Source organism: Callorhinchus milii, unplaced genomic scaffold (genome assembly GCF_018977255.1).
Source record: "Callorhinchus milii isolate IMCB2004 unplaced genomic scaffold, IMCB_Cmil_1.0 Scaffold22, whole genome shotgun sequence".
NCBI lineage: Eukaryota > Metazoa > Chordata > Chondrichthyes > Chimaeriformes > Callorhinchidae > Callorhinchus > Callorhinchus milii.
In genome coordinates this window covers 3,302,229-3,326,383 of record NW_024704763.1, presented here as the reverse complement: position 1 = coordinate 3,326,383, position 24,155 = coordinate 3,302,229, and the positions used below count along the sequence as shown (strand labels likewise).

Genomic DNA, 24,155 nt, shown 5'->3' with positions numbered 1-24,155 from the left:
CAGCCTGCTCTGTTTTTACAACTAATTATCACAGCATGATAAACGCATTAAATAAATTCTCTGGAGACTTCTAAGATTGGACTGAGATGTGCTATTGGAATTGTTACTGTAAAAGCATCAGTTGTAAAATTTTTGTAGTACAACCAGCTTTAGTTATCTGGTCGGAAAGTTGCATTTTATCGAATCTAAATATTTTCAAGCTACACCTAGTGCCAAACTTGGACCTCACGAAAGAATCCCCCCAAGTACGAAAATATACACAAGTAAGTCACTCCACTTTACAGTATCAACAAGTGTGAAGCACTTTAAGATGTTCTTCCAGTGTAATAAGGTGCTAAAGCAAATGCGAGGATTATTATTATTAATTATTATTATTAATATAATACTCACTTTTGAGAAAAGCATTACCCTGAGAGGTAAGTCACATATACAGTAGGAACACAATATCATGCTCTAGTGAAATTGCTTTGATGGGCAACCTTAGAAAACTTTACAATTTTTTTTGTAAAAGTTCTGATTTCGAGAGAAGAAATGAACATAGCAAATTTCTAACAGTGCACCCCAACTTATTTTTTGTAAAGAAAAACAATTGGCCACGAAGGTGCCTTGTTACTCCAAGTCTGTAATCCTTGGGGGGGCAATAAAGTCAAATGTTAATTTAAATTGTTTGAATCGGGCCAGACAGAGGCGGAGGAACTTCACTCTCGTCTTGGGGACAAACTCGTCGATTTACTCCTTGGAAACCAACTTTTAACTTAGCTTTAAAATGTGCAATTCACAACACGTCTCGTCTTTTTTTTAAAAAAAAATATGCTTTTAAGAATTCGATCTTGCTGAAGGGCAGCTTGAATATTTAATTCAATGACACGAAGAAAAATTAAAACTTATTTATCGTGTGCCAGCCTAATCCAAGAGGCTCTCTTGGTACAGATTCCCCCCCCCCCTCCCCCCCCACACACACACACACACAGTGAACGGATGGCTTAAGTGTTCTCGCAGGAAATTATGGTAATGAAAAAACACGCAGCATCAGAATTAAAGACCGTCTGCTCAAAGTGCTGTGAAAAGTTTGTCAGAAATCCCTCTCAACTTTGTGTGCGTGTGTGTGTGTGTGTGTGCGGATTGGGGTGGGGGGGGGGGGGGGGGGAGAGAGAGAGAAAACTCCACTGAAGCAACCCGGAGATGCCAGTTTTTTGACAATCGCAAAAGCTGGTGGCGAAGCAGCTATGGGGAACGTTTTTAAAGAGAGAATTCGCGTCTGCAATTTCCACGGGTTTCGTGCACATTCCCGGCGTTCTCAGGACGAGCTCCGCCAGACAGACTGCAGCGGCGGCTCCTGCTCTGCTCTGCTCTGCTCTGCTCCTCGCCGCTCGCCCGCTTCACTGTTATCACAAACCGGCTCGAAACTTTACAACTAAAGCGTCGTTTTCTCAGAGCGGTTTACGGGGGTGGGGGGGAGGGGGGGGGGCGGGAAGGTCTTACCGGATTAAATAAGGCAAATATCCTCTTCTGTAGCCGTCACGGTGTACTTTTCCTCTCTTTTTTTGTGGGGGGGGGGGGGGGGTTGTGTCCCTCTGCCCTGTCACTGAGACGCTCGAGCTGCCAACTGCCGCCGCCGCCGCTGCTGCTTCAACTGACAACATCCAGGCGAGCGCTCGCTCTGCGATCCTCCGAGCCCCAGCTCGCTCCCGTCGGGCCCGCAATGCGCCTGCGCCCCGCCTCCCCAAAGCGCTCGCGCACCGCCCCCCCCACCCAGGTCCTTTTCAAAAAAAACCGAAGAGCTCGAGCTTCTGACCCAAGACAAACCGTCGTCAGCGAGGAGAACTACATGTCCCGGCATGCAGCACTCGCGCGTCTCGGCGGCTCCGACTGTCGAGTGAACGCTGGGTGGTGTAGTTCTGAACCGACAAAACTTGAAGACGCATCTTTTACTTCACCCAATATTCATCTTTCCCCCAACTCTTAATGAAGGAAAAAAAAACAGAGACCGGGTGGAGTTAAAGTGCCGTGCCGTTAAGTGGATGTGCTTTGGGAGGGAGACATTTTTCCCCAGGTCAGATCATTGGATTACTAAATGAGATTTTATGTGGAAAGGTAATAGTTAACGGATTTTTTTTATAAAAAATAATCGGTCATATTGAAGTTAATTTGCTTAAAATTAAAAACACAGAGCAAAGTGCGCAGACGTTTACTGAAGACGTTTAGTCTGGACTACGTTTTTCCTCCACCCCCCCCCCCCCACAAAAAAAATCTTTCAAAATACTAAATACAGAACAAAATACAATTGTATAAAGTTCAGGTTGCGCTGTCCAAACTTAGTCTGGTGATCCACTTGACAAGATCTTAGAAGTATTGCCACCTCACCCCCCCCCCCCCCCCCCCCCCCAGTGCCCCTTGAACAAATCTTTTCAAGGAGGGCTACAAAAATCAGTGGAAAAATGGAAACGAGAGCCATATACCTTTGAAACAAAATCCAGAGAAGTTGATGTAATATGTATGTCTTGGTGTAAACGTATTTGACAAACGTCATGTTTGGGGTGAGAGAAATGAGCCATAAATCGGTTGCCTTCATTCCAAAAATCATTCGTTTCAGCACTGGTCGCGCCAACTGCACTTCAGAGGTGAATAAATTACAGGGGGCTTATGTAATTTTTATTTCCCTTTAAGATGTTTCAACGTCATGACATCCCTCCTCCTTTTCTCTATGAGCGATGCATGGTTTATCCTGCAAAAACTGTACCTCTGTAGCCCTATCATCCTCGACGCTGTAACCTGTATGGTTCTATAAATCATTGTGTACTTTGAATCGGTTGACATGCTCGGCCCCTAATTCTCTCTGTGAACGCCGAGTTCCTTCCCATCCACCGAGTGAGGGCTTAAACCTGCACTTGTCAGATGTCTAATGATCAACTGGTGACTTACCTCCTGGAAGGGAGTGGGGGGGAGGAATGTATATGTGTGATCTTGACTCCGAAGTGAAGTGCTTGGCATTGGAATGTCAGATTCGAGTCAATCCTCGGTGGCAGTCTTCTTGGTCTGATCCCCTGAGCCATGTGAATCCCCCCACCCCAGCACTCCAGGGCACCGGCCAGCAGAATTTGGAGGGGCATACTGGGGGCAGGGATGCTTTCCACTCAGCTTCGGTTGACCCTGCAAGGGAAAGCCCAACAGGTCGGGTGGCCCAAGCTGGACAAACAGTGGGAAGCTTCCTAGACAGTGATTTCAGTAGTGTTTGAATAGCTTTCAATAGCTTCCTTTGGATGAGACATTAAACCAATGTCTGGCCTGTCTGTTCAGGTGGATGTTAAAGATCTGATGGCATGTTTCAAAAAAAGAAAGGTTTTTTTTCCCAGTGTCCTGGCCAACAACCTCCTCCTCCCCAACCCCCCAAAAAACTGATTTGAATTCAGTTGCTGAAATGCAGCCTGTTCACAACTGCATCTGGAGTAACCAAATCAACTTTCTATAATTTTCTGTTTTCCCCAACATTCCTGAAGGAAGTGACTCATGTACTCTGTATATGCCCTCTCTTTTTCCATGAATTTCCCTTTCCTCAATCACTTCACCCTTGGAATTTCACAATGGAAAATATATTTCAGATGATTCCATGGGTATTTGTTCTACATGACAAGCGGGTTCCTACTTACTGCTAGGTAAACAGAGGTGTGTGGAGAAAGGAGACTTGCCCAACATTTCGTCTTGCCTGGCAATCAAACCAGCATCTGTTGCAAGGATCATTACCATCATAGTATTGTACAGTGGAAATAATTTAATGAAAATTTCTTTTTAGAATGAATCAGTGTGCTGTTTCTAAAGAAATGTGCTTTTTGATTCAGGAAACAGAAAGACTGCTATTCTTCAAATAAATAATCCAGTTCAGATGGTTTGGTGATTCAACTAAATTAAAGAAAAATGACTCGTTACAAAAGCTTTCTACCAAAAGGGAAATTAAAATGAAAACAAAAGTCCTATGATAATTTAAGAAAGAACAACCAAATTGCCACTGCAGTGTCATTAACATTCTAATTACATGTCTGGAATCTAATAGCTGAATAAACAGTTCGCTGACAAGCAGCATAGATGTAAAGCATTCCTTCACATTCATGTGAATATAGAAAATTAGCACATTAGAGTGTTCTATTGTTTAAGTTCAGCACATTTTATGGGAAAACCAGCATTTGTTTGGTTTTGATGCTGTATTTTTAACCCAACATGTCAATGCAATAGATTTTTGGGGGGATTGTGATTTTCTATTTTGTTATCGGTGTTAAGTATACAGCAGTAGCAAATACTGTTGCAAGAAATTAGTTCAAGCATTAAGGAGCAGCTGGTAAAATCCCTGTGACTTGCTGGTAATTTGCTTACTGAAATAAAATGTTACCAGGAATATTTATAGTTGCAAACATTTTAAATGATAAATTTTACAGAAAATGTACTTTTATTTGTTGGCAAGTGAGGAGAAGGTCACAAACACACTGAAAAGATACTGGAGAGAATTCAAGGAATTTCTTTAACAATATAAGTACTGTATTTAGACAGACATAAATAGCCATACAAGGAAATCCATAATGAAGGCACATTTGATCATTTTCATCATTATAACAATGTGTTCAAGAATTGTCAAACATGTATACATACAGATAAACAGGAAAACTAATGTGTGTGATAATAAAAATAACAAAAAAAAACCATCAATCACTAACTTGATGGTTAAATGCACATCATGGTGCAACACTCAGCTAAACAGGCCAAAAATGTTCCAGGTACTTAGTCGCCTGATCTCAGCCAAGGTAGCAGTAGGACTGTTAGATTTGTGAGCTTGGCTTACTTGGTAGCACTAACACTCTCGGGTCAAAAGTTGAGTTCAAGCCCTTTGTTCTTGAAGTCTAGATTGCTACTGTGGAACATTGCATTTTTGGAGGTACCATCTTTCAGATGAATTGTCAACAAAGACCCTGTCTGCCTGTTCAGCTAGACTTCAAAGATCCAATAACAATATTCAAAAAGAGAAGTTTCTCAGCTTTAAAGCCCTTCATGGTCATGCTCCTCCCTACCTGTTACCTATTAAAACTTCACCAACCTGATTTCAAGACAATTCCATTATAATATGCCTTGGTATAGCACAGATCTGCTTCTAGCATAGGACACCAAAAATACGGTACTCTTCTGGTTTCCAGCGCTGACTACATACTTCAAACTCAATGACACCTTGAAGACCCAGAAGCACCTTAATTATCCAGGCACTCTCACCGGCAGTCATTTTTATAGCATGCCTAATTATAACACATGGTCTGGCTTTAAGAACCCAAGCCACCTTGTAATAATGGGGTCAGCCTATCATGAGCTATGCAGAAAATGGTTGCAGCATTTGTCAACAAAATAAGTTATGACATGGGAATGTGTGAAACACAGAGGCATTTCAATGTGAATGTAAATCAAATACAAATATTATTAAAGGTTGGACTTGGCATTCCTCGACTCAGGAAGGGAACAATTGGCCAAGGTTCCCATTTGTAATTGGTATCCAAAGTACACATATATAGACATTGGGCAAGGACAAAATCAAGATTGCTTGTGATAGCCAACTGACAAGTTAACCTGCCAACACTCACTATCTAGTTTATACATAAGAATCACTATCTGGGCGATATACCAGAGAGCTGTCATTATCCATTGAACCACTCAACAACATTCCCTCGGAGCAGCACCTCCATAATACTGTAAAAGTAGACTCTTTGGGTGGGGGAAGGGGAAAAGATACACCTCTATTTTTTCCCTTCTCCCTGTAGCATACACCTGTTTGCTGCAGGGATCTCTTCCAACTCAACAGGAATTATATCCCATTCTGTCCTTCCTCAACAGATACAACTTTCCAATAGAGTGTCTGATCAGACATAATTCCCTATCACCTTTGGCCACAAGAGTATTTCATGTATCGTACATACCTCCTTGGCTGTGAAATGTTGATTTCACGTTAATAACACTTTTGACAAGTGAAGAACAAATTACACGAACATTGACTGAAATATGCAATTTATTTCCTTCTCTCAAGTGGCAAAATAACAGTAAATGAACCGTTGCACTGAATATTAATCCATGTAGCGCAGGAAGAACTTCACTGAATCAGCTGATTTTGAGGATAGCAGTTGGTAAACCTCAGCTGGGTGGAAAACGGCAAAAAAAAATTGAGCCATGATCCTAACTACTGATGCAACTTGAAATATAGGCTTTTGTCAAAAAAGATAAATTGAAATAATTACAGATTTAGCTTTAGCTCTAGAAATATTAACTAACTGTATCGGTTATTTAATCTATTATGGACTAAAACAACCTGGGTAGCTTCAAACCCCTTCCCCCATCCCCACTGCACTGCAGTAAAATCTTCTCAAAAGGCGAATACAATTCGAACGGTTCTCGCTACTTAAATTCATACGACCCAAATACTTAAAATATTTAGGATTAAAAAAAATACAATTCAGCAATAGAACCGCGTCAATATTTAGCACTTTTTGTGTTTACGAACTTGGGCTAACTTTAATACATTAAAAACCCGCACACTTGCTCCGTGCATCCCTTTCCTTCTCGTCGTTGGAATCAATTTAGAACTCGCGCAGCACTCTGGAAGTGTAGTTTTCGGCGCTCCATTGGGCGCTTTGAAATGAAGCTGAAGCGTGTCCTGAACTTCAACTCCCGACGTGCGCTGCGACACAATCGAGAAAACCCTGTGGTGCCTTCCGCAAATACAAAATAGGTCAACGGCGCCTTTAAAGTGCAACATTGGTTTTCAATAAAAAATTACAATTTTCAATGAAAACATAAAATTCTTCGTATTTGAATTCCCCTCATTGTAATAGCTTACTTCCTTTACACGAGATTTAAGGTAGTCCCTGTGGTTGGCGGACTGATTGGTCTGTCGCGACGCTGGTAAAGTGGTGTCAGAGGGATTCTCGCCATTTTGTTCATTTGTGGAACCCCCCCTATAAGGAGCAGGGTGCAGCCAATAGTTGGAGCTGGGCTGTATTCAGGTCAGTGTGAGTGTGGGTATAACAGGCAGGGGAGTGGGCTGTTTGTTATAGCCATGTTGATTTGATCATTTTGTCATCTTTGCTTCAAAATCCATCATGTGAATCGCAACATTCAGGTGCAGGTTTTGAAACAAATGAACTATTTGATCATTTTCCCCTGAAGAAATGATATTTGAGTAAAACTTGCTTAAGTTGTGTTCCAGACAGGCACATACTATAATCCTATAATTTACAGTATTCTGTCACACTACTGCCTGTCACTTGAATCTGCCAGCTCTATTCCTTCAATTTAGCATCCCTGTTGGTAAATACAATGCCTATTGGTAGTGAAATCTCTTGGATTATATATTCTGTCAGAGTTAAGGTTACTGTTGGTGCTCACTGAGTGCAGAAGTCCCCATGTCTTCTGTAGTTTAATTTTTTTTAAAGAAAGACTCCTGTTATATTAAGCAACTGTTTTACTTTGTTATGGTCTTCTAGGTTGATGTGGATTTAATTGGAATTAATTTAATTCAATCATGATCATGCTTTGTTATTTTCCAGGTGTGAACTTTTCAAGGGATAACTAGATTGGCAGTCGGCCCAGGTACAGCAAAATATGCAAACTCTCATTTGGGGTAACGCCCCATTTATACTGTGTTTGATGACAATCTGTATAAATTGGATTCACGCCATATAGTGTGAAATTAATTTGTCTTTTCAGAGGACTTTCATGAGGCAATTTAGAACAGCAATTTGCTTTACTAGAGTATAAATGCAAATAGTATCAACCATTTCCTAACTTTTGTTGCCAATTTTACAGTAATGGCCTTGAATCTTTTAACAAAGTTACTATCTTCCAAATATGCCCTTGGATTTCGTAATTTATTTTGGAAGTATTCTGTGATTGTATGGATCGCAGATCTGGTATGCAACATCACGGTGCTATGTAACTGGATTTGCACCTATGTGGAATTACATTACACCATGATGCAGTTCATAACTGGGTTTGGACCTGTCCATTTGCATTAATATCCTCTGTTCCAGCATTATACGTAGGCCTCAACAGCAGCACTCTGCAGCTCGTGTACTGTCCCGCACCAGGCTGCGTGACCACATCACTCCCACCCTCGCTCGCCTCCACTGGCTCCCCATCCCCCAGAGGATTGAATTCAAGATCCTCATCTACAAGGCCATTCACGGCCTCGCTCCCTCCTACCTCTCTGACCTACTATCCCCCTACCTACCTGCCCGTACCCTCCGTTCCTCTGGCTCCAGTCTGCTCCACATCCCCCGCCCCAACCGCCCTACCATCGGTGGCCGGGCCTTCAGCCTCTCAGCCCCGAAGCTCTGGAACTCTATCCCCCAGTGCCTTCGCCTTGCTTCCTCCCTTTCCTCCTTCAAGGCCGGTCTCAAGACCTTTCTCTTTGACCGTGCCTTCAGCTCCCCTCTCGACTCTCTACCCCCTCCTCGCTCCCTCCCTTCCCTCCCCCTGATCATTTCCCCCCTGCTCGGGTCCTGACCCTACTGTACAGCGCCTTGGGACGTCCTCCCGACGTGAAAGGCGCTCTATAAATGGAATCTTGTTGTTGTATTGAGACAAAAGGATATGAGTGGTTCAGCCACTCATATCTATCTCTGTCTATCAATCTTCTCAGCTGGTCACTCCAGCTCATGGAGCTAGTGGTGTGGCTGAACCTAAATGTATCAATGATTTAAGAGTAAACATATTACATACATGAGGGAGAAAGGAATAAGAGAGTGGAGGCTCAGGTGGAGTATAAACATCACTGAATGTGCCATATATGCTTATGTGCCACATCAATCTATGTAGTAAATTATTTGGATTATATATTTGTTGAGCTCGGACACATATAAACGACAGGCACAGCTTTTCACTTTTTTTATGCTTTTTCTCAGTGGCTTGTTGAGTAAATGCTCTGTGTAGCAAGGTACATAGACATTCAGAATGGGAAGGTACCAAGTTTGGTTTCTGGTTTGTGCTGAGTTCAGAAAAGGAAGGTTTGTGAGGAAAGCTGTGTTTTGTGAATCTGATGCACCTATTGCATCTGTTTTATAATCAGAGCTGTTGAGATGACTGTATCTCACCTGACAGGCAATCACCATTCTATCTAAAGCAGCAATGAAACAAATCCACTCTCATCTTGCATGTATCACTTTCAGATCCAAAGCTTAAACAGAATTCTTAAACCTGTAAGAATTCTGAGTTCAATTTGTACTCACCAAGCCAGTCAGGAATCTAGGTGTCTTGTTCGACCTTCAACTGTCTTTTCTTCCCCACATCCAATCCATGACACTCTCTGCCTTCCCTCATCTCCGTAACATTGCCTGACTCCGCCACTACCTCACCCCTCAGGCCGCTGAAACTTTTGTTCATTCCTTCATCACCTCCAGACTATGCAAATGCCCTGCTTGTCGGCCTTCCCAACTCCACCCTCCACAGGCTGCAGATAATCCAGAACTCTGCAGCCCGTGTCCTCTTCCGCACCAAACTGCATGACCCCATATCCCCCATTCTCGCCCGACTCCATTGGCTCCCTATCCTTCAGAGGATCCAGTTCAAGATCCTGGTACTCACCTACAAAGCCCTCCATGGCCTTGCCCCACCCTATCTCTGTGACCTCCTACCCCCTACCAACCCATCCGCTCAGCCGGCTCCGGCCTGCTCCAGATCCCCCGGCCCACCCGCAAGTCTCACCTCAAAACCCTCCTCTTCGACCATGCCATCGGTCACCCCCCTTCCCCCCCGCCAACCCCAACTCGGGTCCGAAATGCTCTACACTGTCCACTGCCTTGGGACATCCTCCTGACGTGAAAGGCGCTATGCAAATGTAATCTTGTTGTTGTATACCGTTGAAAATGCAGAAGTAAGAATGAAGGGGAAAAAGGACAGATCTGAAACTGCAGATCTTTCTACCTGCTATTTATCCATTATGTGTTGTTATTATTTGCAATTAACATGGGAACGTTGTGTTGCTCATGGTGGAAATAATAACATTCCAGGAAAATCCACAAATTCTGTTGTCTTTAAGTAGATGGATAATTTTGTGCCTCAGGCTCCCAGCATTTTCTGTGTATACCCTTTAAAATTGAAATTTTATGTTTGTTTGAGGTGGGTCATTTACATGTTATGTCGGATCCTGTAGTTCAGTGGTTAGAGCACTCGCCTCGCAAGTGAGAGACCTGGGTTCAATTATACAAAAATAATAATCCTTGCATTTGATATAGCACTTTTCATGTCTTCGAGACGTCTCAAAGCACTTCACAGAATATACTGTAAAGTGAACTGACCTTATATTTGTGGGTGAAACACAGAAGCCAATTGCGCACAGCAATGTGCCACAAACAGTCATGGATTGAAGTGGCTAATTTATTATTGTTCTTTTTTCTTGAGGGTTTATTATCAGCCTTATGGAGTAAGGAAACTTGCCAGGTTTTGACCTGCCGGGAATCGAACGCAGGTCTCTCTCTTGCGAGGCAAGTGTTCTAACCACTGAACTACAGGACTTGGCAGGGCAGGCCAATGCTGTTACTTGCATCTTGATCATGACCTTATATTTAATGTGTTTTGCTGTTGAACTTAATGAACTTGGAGGGGCTGGGGCGTGGTGGGAGTTTACTTTCTCACAGTACCTTTCGGTCCTGTTCAATGTTTCCCCGTCTTCCTCTGAAGGAGATGAGCTACTCAGAACAAGCTTCATTTTACCTCGTTCATGGTTTACACAGACTAAGTAATCAATGCTAATATAGCATTCCTGAAGTGAAAAAGTTTGCCATTTCTCACTACTGATATTTCTCCCCCAAGCAAACTACAAAAGTTGCATTGATCAAAAATGTGATGCATTTTAAAGAACAGCTCACCTATTCTGTGCTGACATCCAAGGTCATTACAACTTACCCAATTCATTTGTTAATTCAACAGTTTATTGATTATTATACACGGTTGGGTGAATGTGATGATCCATTAAAATGATCCAGGGTTTTGGCTTGACGCCGGTTCATTGTTTTGATGTGTTGACATCCTATTGAATGAACAGCAGCTCATTCGGATTACATTTCTGAGCAATGAGGGCATGAAATACCCTGCTAATGAACAACAGATCAAAACCGCATTGTACTATTCCAGTTATGATAGAGAATGTCTAATTTTCTGGTGGGTCAAGTTCCGCAGAATCCTTTTCTGTGGTTGAAGCACTGTGTGATAGTAACAAGATATTTTGAAACTCTTTGGCTTGTGTGTTTGGAATTTTGCAGCAGTTTACAGGAAGAGTAAATTTCTTCAAAACTCTACTTCAAACAGTTGTGAACATTTCGTATACTCTACCTGAGTGAAACTTTGTAGAATGTAATATTAAATTTAGTAACCTGGAAATTTTTTGCTGAATGATTTTGTATATTTTCATGGAGTAAAGGATTCTGAATTGTCACTTTCTTAAACTTATGGGACAGTTTTAGGCAGTGCCGATTAATCAGTCAATGAACTTGATTGGCCAAATTTAATTTTTCAGTACTTTGTCATTACTGTCAGTTATGTAACCATGTCTCAGATTGGAAAACCCACTTTCTGAGCTGTGACATAGAATATACTTGGTTGTGCAAAGGTATTGGATCTGGGTCAAAGTCCTTGCTACCTCTAGTCTCTTGCTACCCTCAATTTTTTATGTTACCTTTAAGAAATGCCACACTAATAGGGTGGCAGCCAATTTCTCAGAGTTTTTGAACTGCCTGGGTGAGATCCAAAGATTATTATTATTATTATTATCTTCGTTGTTGTTAGTTATTATTGTACATCTCATATAAAATGTGGCATTCTCGCAATGGGTTGAAAATTGTACTGCTTTGCAGCCATTTGTTTGTCTGGAGATTTATCTTCCAACCTTTTGGATTTCTGCCAGTTGAGATTTTAAAGACCATCATATCATGTACACTGTTTCCAGTATTTTTCATGTCAAATTATCAAGACAGTATACAGAGCCTTCTCTATTGCTAAATTCATGCAGCCGCTGCCTAGTGTGGTCCTGAACCTTTCCGATACTGAAAGATGGAATTTTTATCTCTGTGTTATGTACAATTACCTTGTGCTCCTGAAATGGAAGGAGACAAACATCGAGATCACCGTTCCTGATTGCCAACGCAAGTCACTGCTTTCAGTAAAGGAGGGAGGATATTTGATAGTGGTTCTATGGAAAGGTGGGAATTGCAGGTTTTATCTTGTTCCTTGGTGGTCTAGGGCTAAAGTGTATGATCTGGTGTAGCACGAAGACACAGTCACCATAAGGTAAGAGATGCAATACCCAGTCTAGGCTGTACAAGCTGGCTTCAACCGGCTATTGAGCAATTGCTGTGCTACATTTGATCTTAGGAAAGGAAGGGGTTTGTGTGTGTGGGTATGCACATGTGCCAAGTTCATTTAGCTATGGAATAACCTATTGTCTCCTAAATATAGGATTCATTTCTGGAGTTTTTTTTAAAAAAGTCTCCCTTCCTCCTCTTTTGACCCCGTTTGACTCCTTTTTCCTTCTAGGGAGTGCTGTTGTTTTTGGCATTTTTCATGCTACAAAATTGATTTTAAAATTTGAAACTGATTTTACGATTTTAAAATGGGATTTTAATAATAATAACATATCTCAATTGCTATTATTAATTATTATTTTGCTATCATTGAAGCAAGACTAAAACGACCAGATTGTTTTCATCCCTTTTCATCACACTTCCTTGATGGATGGTGTTTTCTTTCCCGCCCCACCCAATATTCCTATCACATTGTCTTAACAAATGGCCTATTCAAGATGGTGAGCATGGTGAATAAGATCCTCCAGTGAGCCCATCAAATCATATCATTTGCAAACAGAAGTGCCTCAATTTTACTGGAATTGCTTTTATTGTGTGGAACAGAAGCTTTTGATCCCCAAAAATATGTATTTCACTCTGCTCATCAACAGGAATTAGATATTGATTGTAATCTGTTAACAGAAATCCTGTTTAGAAAATAGTTAGGTTAGCATATCCTAAACACAGTGTTTCCCAGGTAACTTCATAGTGTTTCAAGGTCAAGTACAGCAACACAGATTGTTTCTTGCCCCTGTACTAGGTCAGAACATAGGTGGCAAGGAATTCTCAGCTACACATTCCTCATTCAAGGCCATCGTGTTTCACTCTTGAATCATTAATATTAAAAGAAATCTTACATTAGCTTGAGTGTTGTGATCACCTCTTGCATAACACTCGATTAATAATTCTGTAACACTGGATGGGATTCAATTCATAAGGGAAGATTTCATGCAAACCCCAGAGCAATAGTTGGAAGTTTTGCTGTACTAGACTCGATATTTTCTCCTTATATCAGAAATATAACATTAATTATCTGAGACAACAGCTGACTGTCAGAACACATTGAAATCCCTTGTTGGTCGGAAATCCTTTTGGTTTATATACATTTAAATGATGTCAAACCTCACTGATGTAGCAGAAAATTAATGTTAACTCTAGAAATTAAAAACAGTGATTTTGAAACGGTAATTATAAGGGCCAGATCAAGAGAATATATTTCATTCATAACTGTGGCATATCTAGCGCCTTGGGGCATCCTCACTGTATATAGATTGGGAGTAGGAAACGTGACTCACTGTACCCCTTGACTAGAAGCACTGATTCCAGTTGTGATTTCCCGACTGCTGTCCTTCCTGATCAGTTGACAGAGACTGGTTAGGACATTTCTCATTTGGGCATTTCCGGGTCAGGATTCAAGTTTTTCAATTGCACTCTACCTGTATTGGGACCAGTGAATTTTTTCCATGCAAATATGCTGACAGACTGAAGATTAAATGATTCAACTTGCTGTAATTTTGCAGTAAAATCTTTAATAACTGTGGGACGTTTAAGCACAACCATCCAATTAGCACAAATGTAATGATCTGTGCTTTTAAAATCTGAAATTGCAGCACAGAATAAAGCCATTTGATTACCTTCGATAATGTTTCTTCCAAAACGCCTATTTTTAATCTTCATGTGTTTATCTAATTCCACTTTAAACTACATAATTTACTGTACATCAACTTTCCACATCCTAATAACTCTGTGTTAAAACAAATCCTTTGATGAGTCCCCAATTCCGACAAGCATAGATAAAATACATATCAAGGTGAAGAATAAGTGACAGGTAATTCCATTTAGTCGGTTTTATTTATTATAGTTAGTAGTGCACTGCTGTTATTCTCGGGCAGGCCAGAGTCAGAATTCAACTCTGTAGTGGGCTTAGTGTATCATAATAGTTGCATCATGTCGTCGAGATGCGTCAAAGCGCTTCACATTGTATTGTAAAGTGAATTGACTGTGTATTTTGTGGTTTGTCCCCACACTGTACAGGCTGCAGATATATTGTTTTACTTAGTAGTGGGACCACCTCCGCAAAATGTCCTGCTGTCAGAATTTGCTTAGCAACAGACTTGTTCTGTGCATTTGTCATAACTAAACACTTTGCACCATATATGGTGCCCATTCTAACTGCAGTAGTTCAGCATTTTTTTGAAAGAGCGTGGTTAGATTACTGATATCGATTTTGTTTTCATACTAGTAATTTGTATTACAATGAAAACATTATGAAATTACATATATTTAATGGTTTATGTGTGTTGTGTCCCTAAGATTGAATTACAGCACAAGTCATAATTACACTTGTACTGGGATCTACATGGCTTCAAAAAAACATGAGCAACAATTGTTTTTTCTATTGTGGAAATGTAGCAATATCAATCCATTTAAAAGCTGATCTAATAAGGCACTCCCTGCATGCAGAGCTACTGAACAACATGCCTCTTTGTTACCATGACAACACAAACCAGTGCTTCTGATGTTCGAAAATTGCTAACTAAAACAATGTTGAATTTGTGTGTGATTTGAAGGCCCCCAGAAATTTGTGTAGGGAGGAGGGGGTCTCCTAAAAGCATGTCCAGCAAAAATATTTTTTTTTGACTTTTTTGTTGTCAATCGTACATTTAATGCATCACAACAAATGCTTTTTGTGTTATCCATGGTAGCAGCTTACATATGCTAATTTGTAGAGGAGAAGGACATGCTGAAGGACTCGATGCCCCCTGAGGTATTTTTTAAATTGTATTTCTGAATTGCACTGTTACTTCATTGACCCAGACAAACATGAATGTCCTGCCCCTTTAGTCAACTGACTATAACCACTGAAACGTGAATCATTGTAAGATTCCTCAACATTGAAACAAATGAGGGACTACCACTCCATAATTAATGTAGACTGAGATTAAATATGGGTGCACGATATCCAATAAAATACATTTGATGCTTCTTCCATTATCCTGGTACATAAAACTTTCAACTTGAGGTATTGTAGATCCAAAAGTATATCCAGAAAAAAGTTTCTGAAACAAAATACATTTATTTTTAAATGTTCAAAAACAGAATATTAAGGTGTTACTATGATCACAGAACTGGTGTCAAAGAGTAGGGGAGAAAGTTGGATCAAAATAATCACGTTTTAATTATTTGTATTAACAAAATGAAGAAATGGGGAGACAATTGGCAAAAGAACAACTTTTTTTTAATATGCCCATGGGTTATGGCAGAGAGCCATGGAGGGATGCAGGTTCATTTTACCTCACTTTGCTAATTACTACTCCAAGATTACCAAGCGTAAACCAGGTGCCTCCCTGTTGAGCCAGGAAATACGCTATCTCTATCAGATGGCCATCTGGGATCTGTCCAAGAGTATCATTGGCAGCAGCTTGGGAACAAGAAGCAACAAATGTCAGATATGGGAAAGAGACTCCTCGGAAGGAAATATCAAATGCAAGGATTATTATTAATAAATAAGGCTGCTGTGTTCCGATGATTGAGGTGTGCAAGCAACCACAGAATTAGCTTCAGCATATCTAATTCCTGTTTGATTCAATTTGCATTCTAAATCAGGACCGGTTGGATGCAAGATCCCCGTATTCTATGTTCTCAGACTGATTCAGCCTGTTTTAGGAATGGAATGCAAGAGTGGTAATAATAAATAAAAATAATCCTTGCATTTGATGAAGCTCTTTATCACGTCTTTGAATCTCAATGTGCTTCACATGATACCTTGTAAAGTGTAGTGACTGTATATTTTGTTGGCAAAAATATACAATCACTACACTTTGAAAATGACTGTGAGATTAACCTGCATTGCATTTCTTTTACATACCCGTTACCAGGTAGTTGTAGTAACTGGTAACCTGCTCTCAAAGACCAGGGAAGTGGAGAAACTTCAAAATAATTAGCAAAAAAAGTCAGCTGTTCAAATACACATAATGTACTATTCCGGACCCACAGGCAGAAAACACAGCTCAATCGCACAGCAGTTAAAATTGTGTGGCTCCATAGCATTTAAGTTCAATCCGTGGGTGGTTTGGTTGCTGCCTGCCATGATACCTACTTCCAGCAATGAAACTGCTTGTAGAAAATGAAATAAAATTGGTTCCTGTGTACATTACCCAGCACATCAGTAAAAGTGAGCTTCGAGAACATATTGTACCTCTGAATGTTTGTCCATGTTCATGAATTACTCAAGCATTCACTCATGATTTGAGAAACAGCATTAAAACCCCTCTGTGTTACTTTCTTATAATACTCCTGTCTCCGTGTTATCCTATATATTGTTTGTTGCAATATTGGGATCTCAATATTTGCCACAGATTCACAAAGGATTTCTAAATATTGATTCCTATTCACTAGATTTGTATCCCTCTGATCTGTGGGAACTCAATTCTGATGCAGTTTACCAGTGGTGGCTCACATCCCATTACAGGTGAAATTTGACACTTACAAATCCATTTTTATTATTATTATTTGGAACATCACGTTTTAGTCCCCACTATAAAATGTTTTGCCACTATTTTGTTTTCTCAACAGAAACGCAATGTTGCCAAACACAGAGAACTTTATTATCCACTTTCTGTTAATCTGTTGCCATTTTGATTTTGTGGGTGTGATCATCATAATTGTCATTCAGCATATGGTTTGATTATCCTTTTACTGTGTGGTGTGAGAAATATAACATCTCAAACATCTACTAAGCCTACAGATAGACCATCTTAGATCGGTTTCTTGCCGAGAGCTCTGGAGTCATTTGCACACTTAACCAACAAGGTCTTTCCACCCTTTTCTAGATTAGTGTGATAGTGAATTCCCATAATAGAACACCTGCTCACTGTGTGGCTTGTCCATTGGTAAATATTTAAAAGTCATAAATAGAGCACAGTGCATTCCAGTGATATGAGCAAGCAGAATTGGCTCATTCTTTCCTATCCTTGTTGAAAGTGCTCTTGCTCAGTCTGTCTTTGTGGTGATCCATTGGGACAAAACATCCATTGTTTTTAAATAATGGGTATAAGTTGTTAAGGCATTTCAACTTTTAATTTGTTGGGCAATTAGAATTAGCAAGTGTTAAGATAAGGGACAATGAGATTCTTCTTACTCGGAAATATTTATTATATCACAGAATAAACTGTCGTAGATGCAATTCAAAATCTGAGAAGAATGCTCAAGTGATTTCCTATGTGAATCCTGAGATATAATTACTGGTTTATAATGTCATCGGAAGGAATGGGATTTACTGTCTTGAACTCTTTCTCACCTGATTTTCAGAATTAGGAGCAGAGTTTCTCAATATCCCTAGTCAGAGTAAAACTGTTCTAATCGTAATCCTTATGGGTGAGATAAATTTCTGCAGAATTAGCCAGTCTCAGCTGCAGAAAATGGACACTTCAGTTGGCATAATAATTCTTAAGCTAGGGGAGAATCTCAACTGAATTTCCAATTTTCATCTGATGATCCAGTAGACGTGTGGAGAACAGGATTTTGTTTCACTGTGATGCTCTTATTCATAATATGCTTTAAATATATTGTCTACACTCATACCCACATGAAGAGTTACCACTGAGGCGAGGGAATGGACCCATAGCTTAGTGTGAGTCACTGCCTGTAGGAGTCATAAGGGAAAACAACAGTTGGGTCATGTACTGACCAGGTAGGAGTGATAGTTATCCCCACCTTATCAAATGTTTTTCCAGCAATCAACACATGCATCTGAACAGCATCCGAGAGATGTATATTGTTATGAAAGGAATACCTTCTGCGAATGAAGCCTGTGTGTTCACAATAAAGCAAAACTAGTTTTTATTTGGGGGTTGTTGGGTAGTTTTTAAATAAATCTGCTTACATTATTTTTGTCTGCAGTATCTTTTGGTGAGCCATTCGGTCAGAGTAGTTGTTATGCAGGACTTTTAACAATAGTTACATATTCACAGGTTATCATGTGCTCATGGTTTTTCTCACTTCAAGTCCAAAAGAGACATTTTTTAAGAGTAAAAAAACTTTTATTAATAGATTAATTAAAGCTGCCAGCCAACACAATTGCAAGAAGGGAGCCATAGCATAAGATTTGAGCTTCAATAACCTTATTTAGTAAAACCCCCCCAATGATGACTCTATCATTTGGGTATGTCTGTCTTAAATCATTGAATTTATCTGGCACCACACTTAATTCTTTCCATCCATATTTTCTGTGGAATTTGTTCCTTCCAGAAATGTGTTTATTAGCCCAAACAGAGAACATTCTTTTGTTTAATAGTTCTGTTTTTTTTATTAAATTGTAGTTGAAGTAAGTACTTCATAACAATGTAGTATCATTAAATTCCCAGGGAATTCAATTGGTTGAGGATTAGATTTGGGGCAAGAATCTTCAAGGTTTGAATCTCAGTGGGTCCATTCAGCCCTTCAACCTTTTGAGCTCTTTAAAATGAATGCCAGACCCAGAAAAAAAACCTCATTAGAGTTAGGCACTGAGCATGGGACTCCCTGGGTGAACTGGCTTTAAGCAGACATTCCTGAATAGGTATGTAGTGATTTGTTTTATTGTTGGTTGTTCACCACATTGTCTCTCTTTCATGAACCTTACCCTGCAAACTGGAAAGGTGGTCCTAGTTTGTCAAATACAATGCTACACAGTTACTTTTATTTATTACTGGATCAAGCACAATAGGGAACTTTCTATGCTAATAAAATGAATGTCAGCAGAACTTGAAAATCCATCCCTGTGGAAATAGTGACTAATAAACCTGAATAACTGCAGTAACAATGCAGAACTCAATTTGATGCATTAGTTATATTTTGCAGGTATTGGAAAGGGAGAAAGAGCAGAACTGACGATTGAAAATTGCAAAAACAAACATGTGGGATTTTATTGACTTGCAATCCCTCAAATACAGTTTGTCAAACTTAAGTGGCTCTCAGCATTCATTTGAAAAAACCTTACATTGGTTGATCTACAGATATTGCATAAAATACAGTTCTAAATACACAGGACCAAACTCATTGTATGTCGGTGGTAGGATTAGAGCCTTTTCTGTTGAATTTAAAGGCAAGTTGTGCGCATGAAAACCTACTTTATGAACTGGGCGGGGACAGTTTCTGATCTCAGTCATGCTTACCTTGCTGCACTGGGGAGATGCTATCTTGCTGGTAGAGGCACATTTTTAAACCAACATTCAATTCTGTACAAATTCTGAATTTCTTTCTCTGCTTTCCTTCTGGTCTGCATATTGTTCAGATCATGGATGAATGGAGGGATAAACAAAGTAGTGAGTAGCCAGTTTCTACTGTCCATTTCACCAGAATGCTATACAAGTCTTATCTCATGATTCAGCAGCACAAATTATTCAACTGAAAAGCATCAAAAGTCTTTCCTGTTTAGAATTACTGAGTCTAGCTGGAACACTTTGCAGGATTAGCATTCTTGCTCCTCAACACACAAAGAATGAAGGTATGTGGGATGTAACGGAGGGTGACATCCCTATGAAACCAGGTGTCTGTACGAGTTCCCTCCCTCAGGAGGAGGAGAGAAAATGGGAGGGATGGAAAGGCAGAATATGAATGATGGGTTAATGAGTGTTGGATACAGAAAAATACACTGAGCTTTTCCACTGCAATGTGCCATAAAGTCGTGTAATGTAGGTCATAAGTAATAAGCTTGCATAATATGCTTCTGATCTTAGTTGCACTGTCAGGAACACACAGAGCTGACAGCAGATGATTTCCCACAGGAAAGAAAACAAAATTTGGAGGAAAGCCAACAGTGGTTTCTTTTAAATACCATCTGACCGCTGTCTCGAGAACCATATTGGCCAGAGGCCTGGGTGCAGGTCATCTGCCTGCCCCTTCTGTTGAAAATAGTATGTTAGACACAGCTGAAGTAAAAAGAACATTTCAATTGTAAGGAAGTTAGAATTTGCATTGTTTTAAGGATTTTATACAATGAAAAATTCTCAAAGTGCTTTCCAGTAATTACTTTCCAGTAATTAAGTGATAATTACTTTAAAGCATTTAAAGCATTTGGAGGCTTTGTTAAGAAGGACACATTAAGCAAATCCAGAAGACTCTCCTTATTTCTTTTTTTTAATTTTGTGGTGACATCAGATTCCAGATCTGCCTAGTCTTTCCGCTCCCACACAGACCCTTAAAACAAAAAGAACAAATGTTTGTGGGTTGTGTGAATAAAGGGAATGTGTTCCATATGTGATTCTGCAAATGTTAACTTCCCCTTCCTTCTTGTCTTAAACACAGTAAAAGCCATAATAGGAATGTTTAAGAAAAGGACCAGACTAACAAGATTGCTTAGTTTATTTAGGCAGCCATGCAGCAAGTATTTCATGGCCTTTTATTTAGGTTTATTGTTTTATTACAATCTCCCCCCACCCACCACCCGAGCACTTCCTCCGCAACTTGTGTTGCCTGTGTGCATCAGTAATGTCAGCAAGCCAGATGTTGATGCTGTGTGGGAACTGAATCAGGCTCAGTATGACACGTGAGAACTGCTCTTTTAGACTACTAATTCGATACAATCCTTTAAAAATTGCACTATTTTTTCCCGTTTGATTTAATTAATAGCTGTTAAAAAGCTGACTCATTTATTGTGTGGTTTGATTTCTTGTTTCCTTCTCTATATATAGTTGGAATACATTAACCTCTTTGCTGTTGCAAACTTTAGGGTGCCACAGTCCTCTTGGTTGTGCTTCATTGATCTGTACATTGATCTGTAATTTTGCATCAAGTAGTCACATGGAGCACTCTCTGCTGATAGTTTCACTGGGGATAAAACTCATTCAACTTCATCAAAATATCTTAGATGGTGTTCATTTCAATACAATTTCTATGTACAAGTAATAGTTAATTCCACCGCCCACAGTTTATCAGCGTGGTGCAACTTATGAACTCTTTCCCATGGTCTGCTTTCATAGTTGTGAACACTACAGATATTTAATGAGATAATAATTTCTCATATCTTATATCCCATACCTCAGAAATATACCATTCTGAGTTTCTTTGCATGAATGAATCCAGATGTGTGTTCCTTCAGGCCCGCATGTTAGAATGTAAATTGTGATCTGTAAGAACCAGATTTAACAGCTGACATTTTTTCCCCATCCTTATCTCCCCTCCTGAAAGGATTTTGACTTTTATTCTCCTTTTTTGAGCAGAAAGTTCAAAGTGCATTGGGTGTCCTCTGGTACTTTGCCAAGTGGTCATTGCTCGTGAGTCTTGGTACTGAGTTTCAGTGAACTATTCCAGGGCAGGGCAGAAATTGCTGCCAAACCAAATGTAGCGCCCCAAATTGTCATCAAGACTGTAAACCAGCCTGTTGCTAAACTAACTGATTTGGCATGGTTACAGGACTTTACACATTTAATCCACTCTTTCAGATCCTTTTCAATAGACGAATGCTGACAATCAGACAGTGTTGTGATAACAACAAAAATGCTGAAATGTAACTTTGGTCTTTCATTGATTCTGGTCAGTTAGGTTGTCCAGTGCATGGAGAGAAATACCAATCAAACTGGATTGGATTATTTGTACTATTTTTATGATGATGTAAAAGAATCTTGAATTGTTTAAAAAAAATTAGATTTTTAGTCTATAAATCAGTTGATTCTGTCGCTGTGCACTCTTTAATGGGACTTGACTTTTTTTAAAAAATCTTCTTCAGAATGATGGATGGACTCATGTCACACACAGCATTGCCTCCCCTTTTTGCTGATGATGATGTATCGAAGGAGAGCGCCGATTTGACAGTCGAAGCAGGGTATGTTTATATACTTTTGCCCAAAGGTCACTGATTTCATTATTGCACTGTAATTAATTCATTCACACCTAAGTGAACACAAGCATCTGGAAGTTAATTGGGTAAAATGTCTCCTCCATTTTCAATCTGGCATCATTACGATACCTTTTAATGCAATACCATATAAATTACACAGTTCATCAAGGATGTCCTTTCCTTTCAGAGGACAGCAAAGATACCCACTGTTTAAAAATGCTATTCACTTCAGAAAAGTTTAAAATAAATTGAAGATGCAGTAAAAATTGCTAAATCACATGGTATGTATTGGTGTACCAAACTGAGAATGAGTGATTCACTTGCATATCATAGTGACTTTAAGGTCAGGTGTTGCAAAGCACTTCATAGCATTTATTGGTGCATTTTTGGTAGTAAACACAATAATAAATTTATGCCTAGCAACGTCCCACACACTGTCATGATGTAAATGACCAATTAAAGAATTATTGGCAAGGAAAGTGCATTAAAAGTGCCTGACTCGATTTGTTTCTTCCCAAATGGCTCAGTGAATATTGGCACCATATATGAACTGAACTATACAAATAGTTTGGAGTGGGAGCTTTCTTACAGTTTCTGTTATGTATGTGCCCACAGTGAAAGCTACCTTAACTTCTACCACTCTCATACTTGTCATTGGAACAAATGAACTATTTTTTAGTTAGGCAGCATAATGGCACAAAGCTCCAGAACTTCACATGTGCTGATATGTATTTAATCACCACATGGCTGAGTTCCAGTTTTCATGGACAAAGAACTCAGCCATAACAATCCTCCTGGGTAGTCTCCTTGGAGTTGAATTTGTTCCACAGTACTCCAAGGCATTGCTGCTTGCCTTGTTCATCAATAAGTCTTAGCAGTGTAGACATGTCCTCAATCCTACACGTCAAAGGTAGGAAAGTCTAACTGGTCCAGTGTCATGAAAGGTACCATTGCTTGGTAATGGTAAACTGCATAGTTATTACTAAATGTGCCACAGAAATCACATTACAGTCATGTTAACGTCTGATTTATTTTGATGCAGAAAAATAACCTGAAAGATATAATCTTACTGTAAAATGTTTACACCTGTGGAACAATAATTTATTATTAGCTGCAGTTGTTGCCAGCAGTGGCTGGATGTGTAGATGATATTTGTTACAAGATATTCATTGTGGTCGTAATCCTGCAGGACTCAGTAAAAAAAATATACAGGCCTCTGTCTGTTAACGTGTCTGTTATATGCAAGTGCTAAGCTTAGATCATTTTTGGACAAAGAGCTTTTAAAAACTTTTTTTCTTTTGATACAGCTTTTCGGGCCCAGAAGGCTCATACAGTTCTGGGGTCTCCCAATCCCTGAACAATCCTGAGTTTGTGGAGGATCTGTCCCAGGTGCAGCTACTGCAGAATGAATTGCCTCAGGCAGCAGATAGTAATGAGCAAAGAAGTGAGGAGGAGGTGAGTGGTAGCCATCTGCATACATCCCTCGCAGTCACATGGACAGTCCAGGCAGTGTTCTTTCTCCCAGGCACAAACTACCATATGTTTCTCATGTAGAATTCCAATATTTAATAGGCTCATTTTGCTGTTTTTCAGTTGATTAATCAGGACTAAATAAAGTTGATCCTTTTGTGAAACCAAGGGTGAGTGTGTAACATATTGGGAAGGGGTAAATGTAAATTACAAAGAAACGATTCAATCGTTATGAGGAGGCAGGATAAAAACATGTGAATAAAAAGGGTTGGAGAGCAGGTGGAACATTAAAAGATGAACTGGGTGTTTCAGATGAACCACGTGCCAGTAAGGATCAGAAAAGGTTTTCTCTGTGCTTATTTCTGCAAAGTGTTTTTTTAATTATTTGTAAATATTTTGCCTTCAATTTTCTGCGAAGTTCTTTTTGTGCCACCGTTCCCCTTCTTTCCTGAAGGCATTTGACTCCCTTTTTCCTTCAAAGTGGGAAGTATTTCACTGACTTTGTAATCCCT

At 39.7% G+C, this 24,155-nt stretch overlaps 2 protein-coding genes across 3 annotated transcripts in view; one reads left to right on the top strand and one right to left on the bottom strand.

Moving 5' to 3' along the window:
• peak1 (pseudopodium-enriched atypical kinase 1) overlaps positions 1-1,696 on the bottom strand; it is a 75,951-nt gene extending 74,255 nt beyond the window's left edge. For both annotated transcript variants that reach the window (XM_007908313.2, XM_007908328.2), the window contains exon 1: positions 1,483-1,696. The gene's annotated coding sequence lies outside the window, so the exon portion shown is untranslated. The remainder of the gene's footprint in view (positions 1-1,482) is intronic.
• A 316-nt stretch (positions 1,697-2,012) lies between these two features.
• hmg20a (high mobility group 20A) overlaps positions 2,013-24,155 on the top strand; it is a 43,180-nt gene continuing 21,037 nt past the window's right edge. The window contains exons 1-3 of the mRNA XM_042343007.1: positions 2,013-2,053; positions 22,063-22,158; positions 23,481-23,628. Coding sequence (XP_042198941.1) covers positions 2,022-2,053; positions 22,063-22,158; positions 23,481-23,628 — 276 coding nt within the window. The 5' untranslated portion in view covers positions 2,013-2,021. The remainder of the gene's footprint in view (positions 2,054-22,062; positions 22,159-23,480; positions 23,629-24,155) is intronic.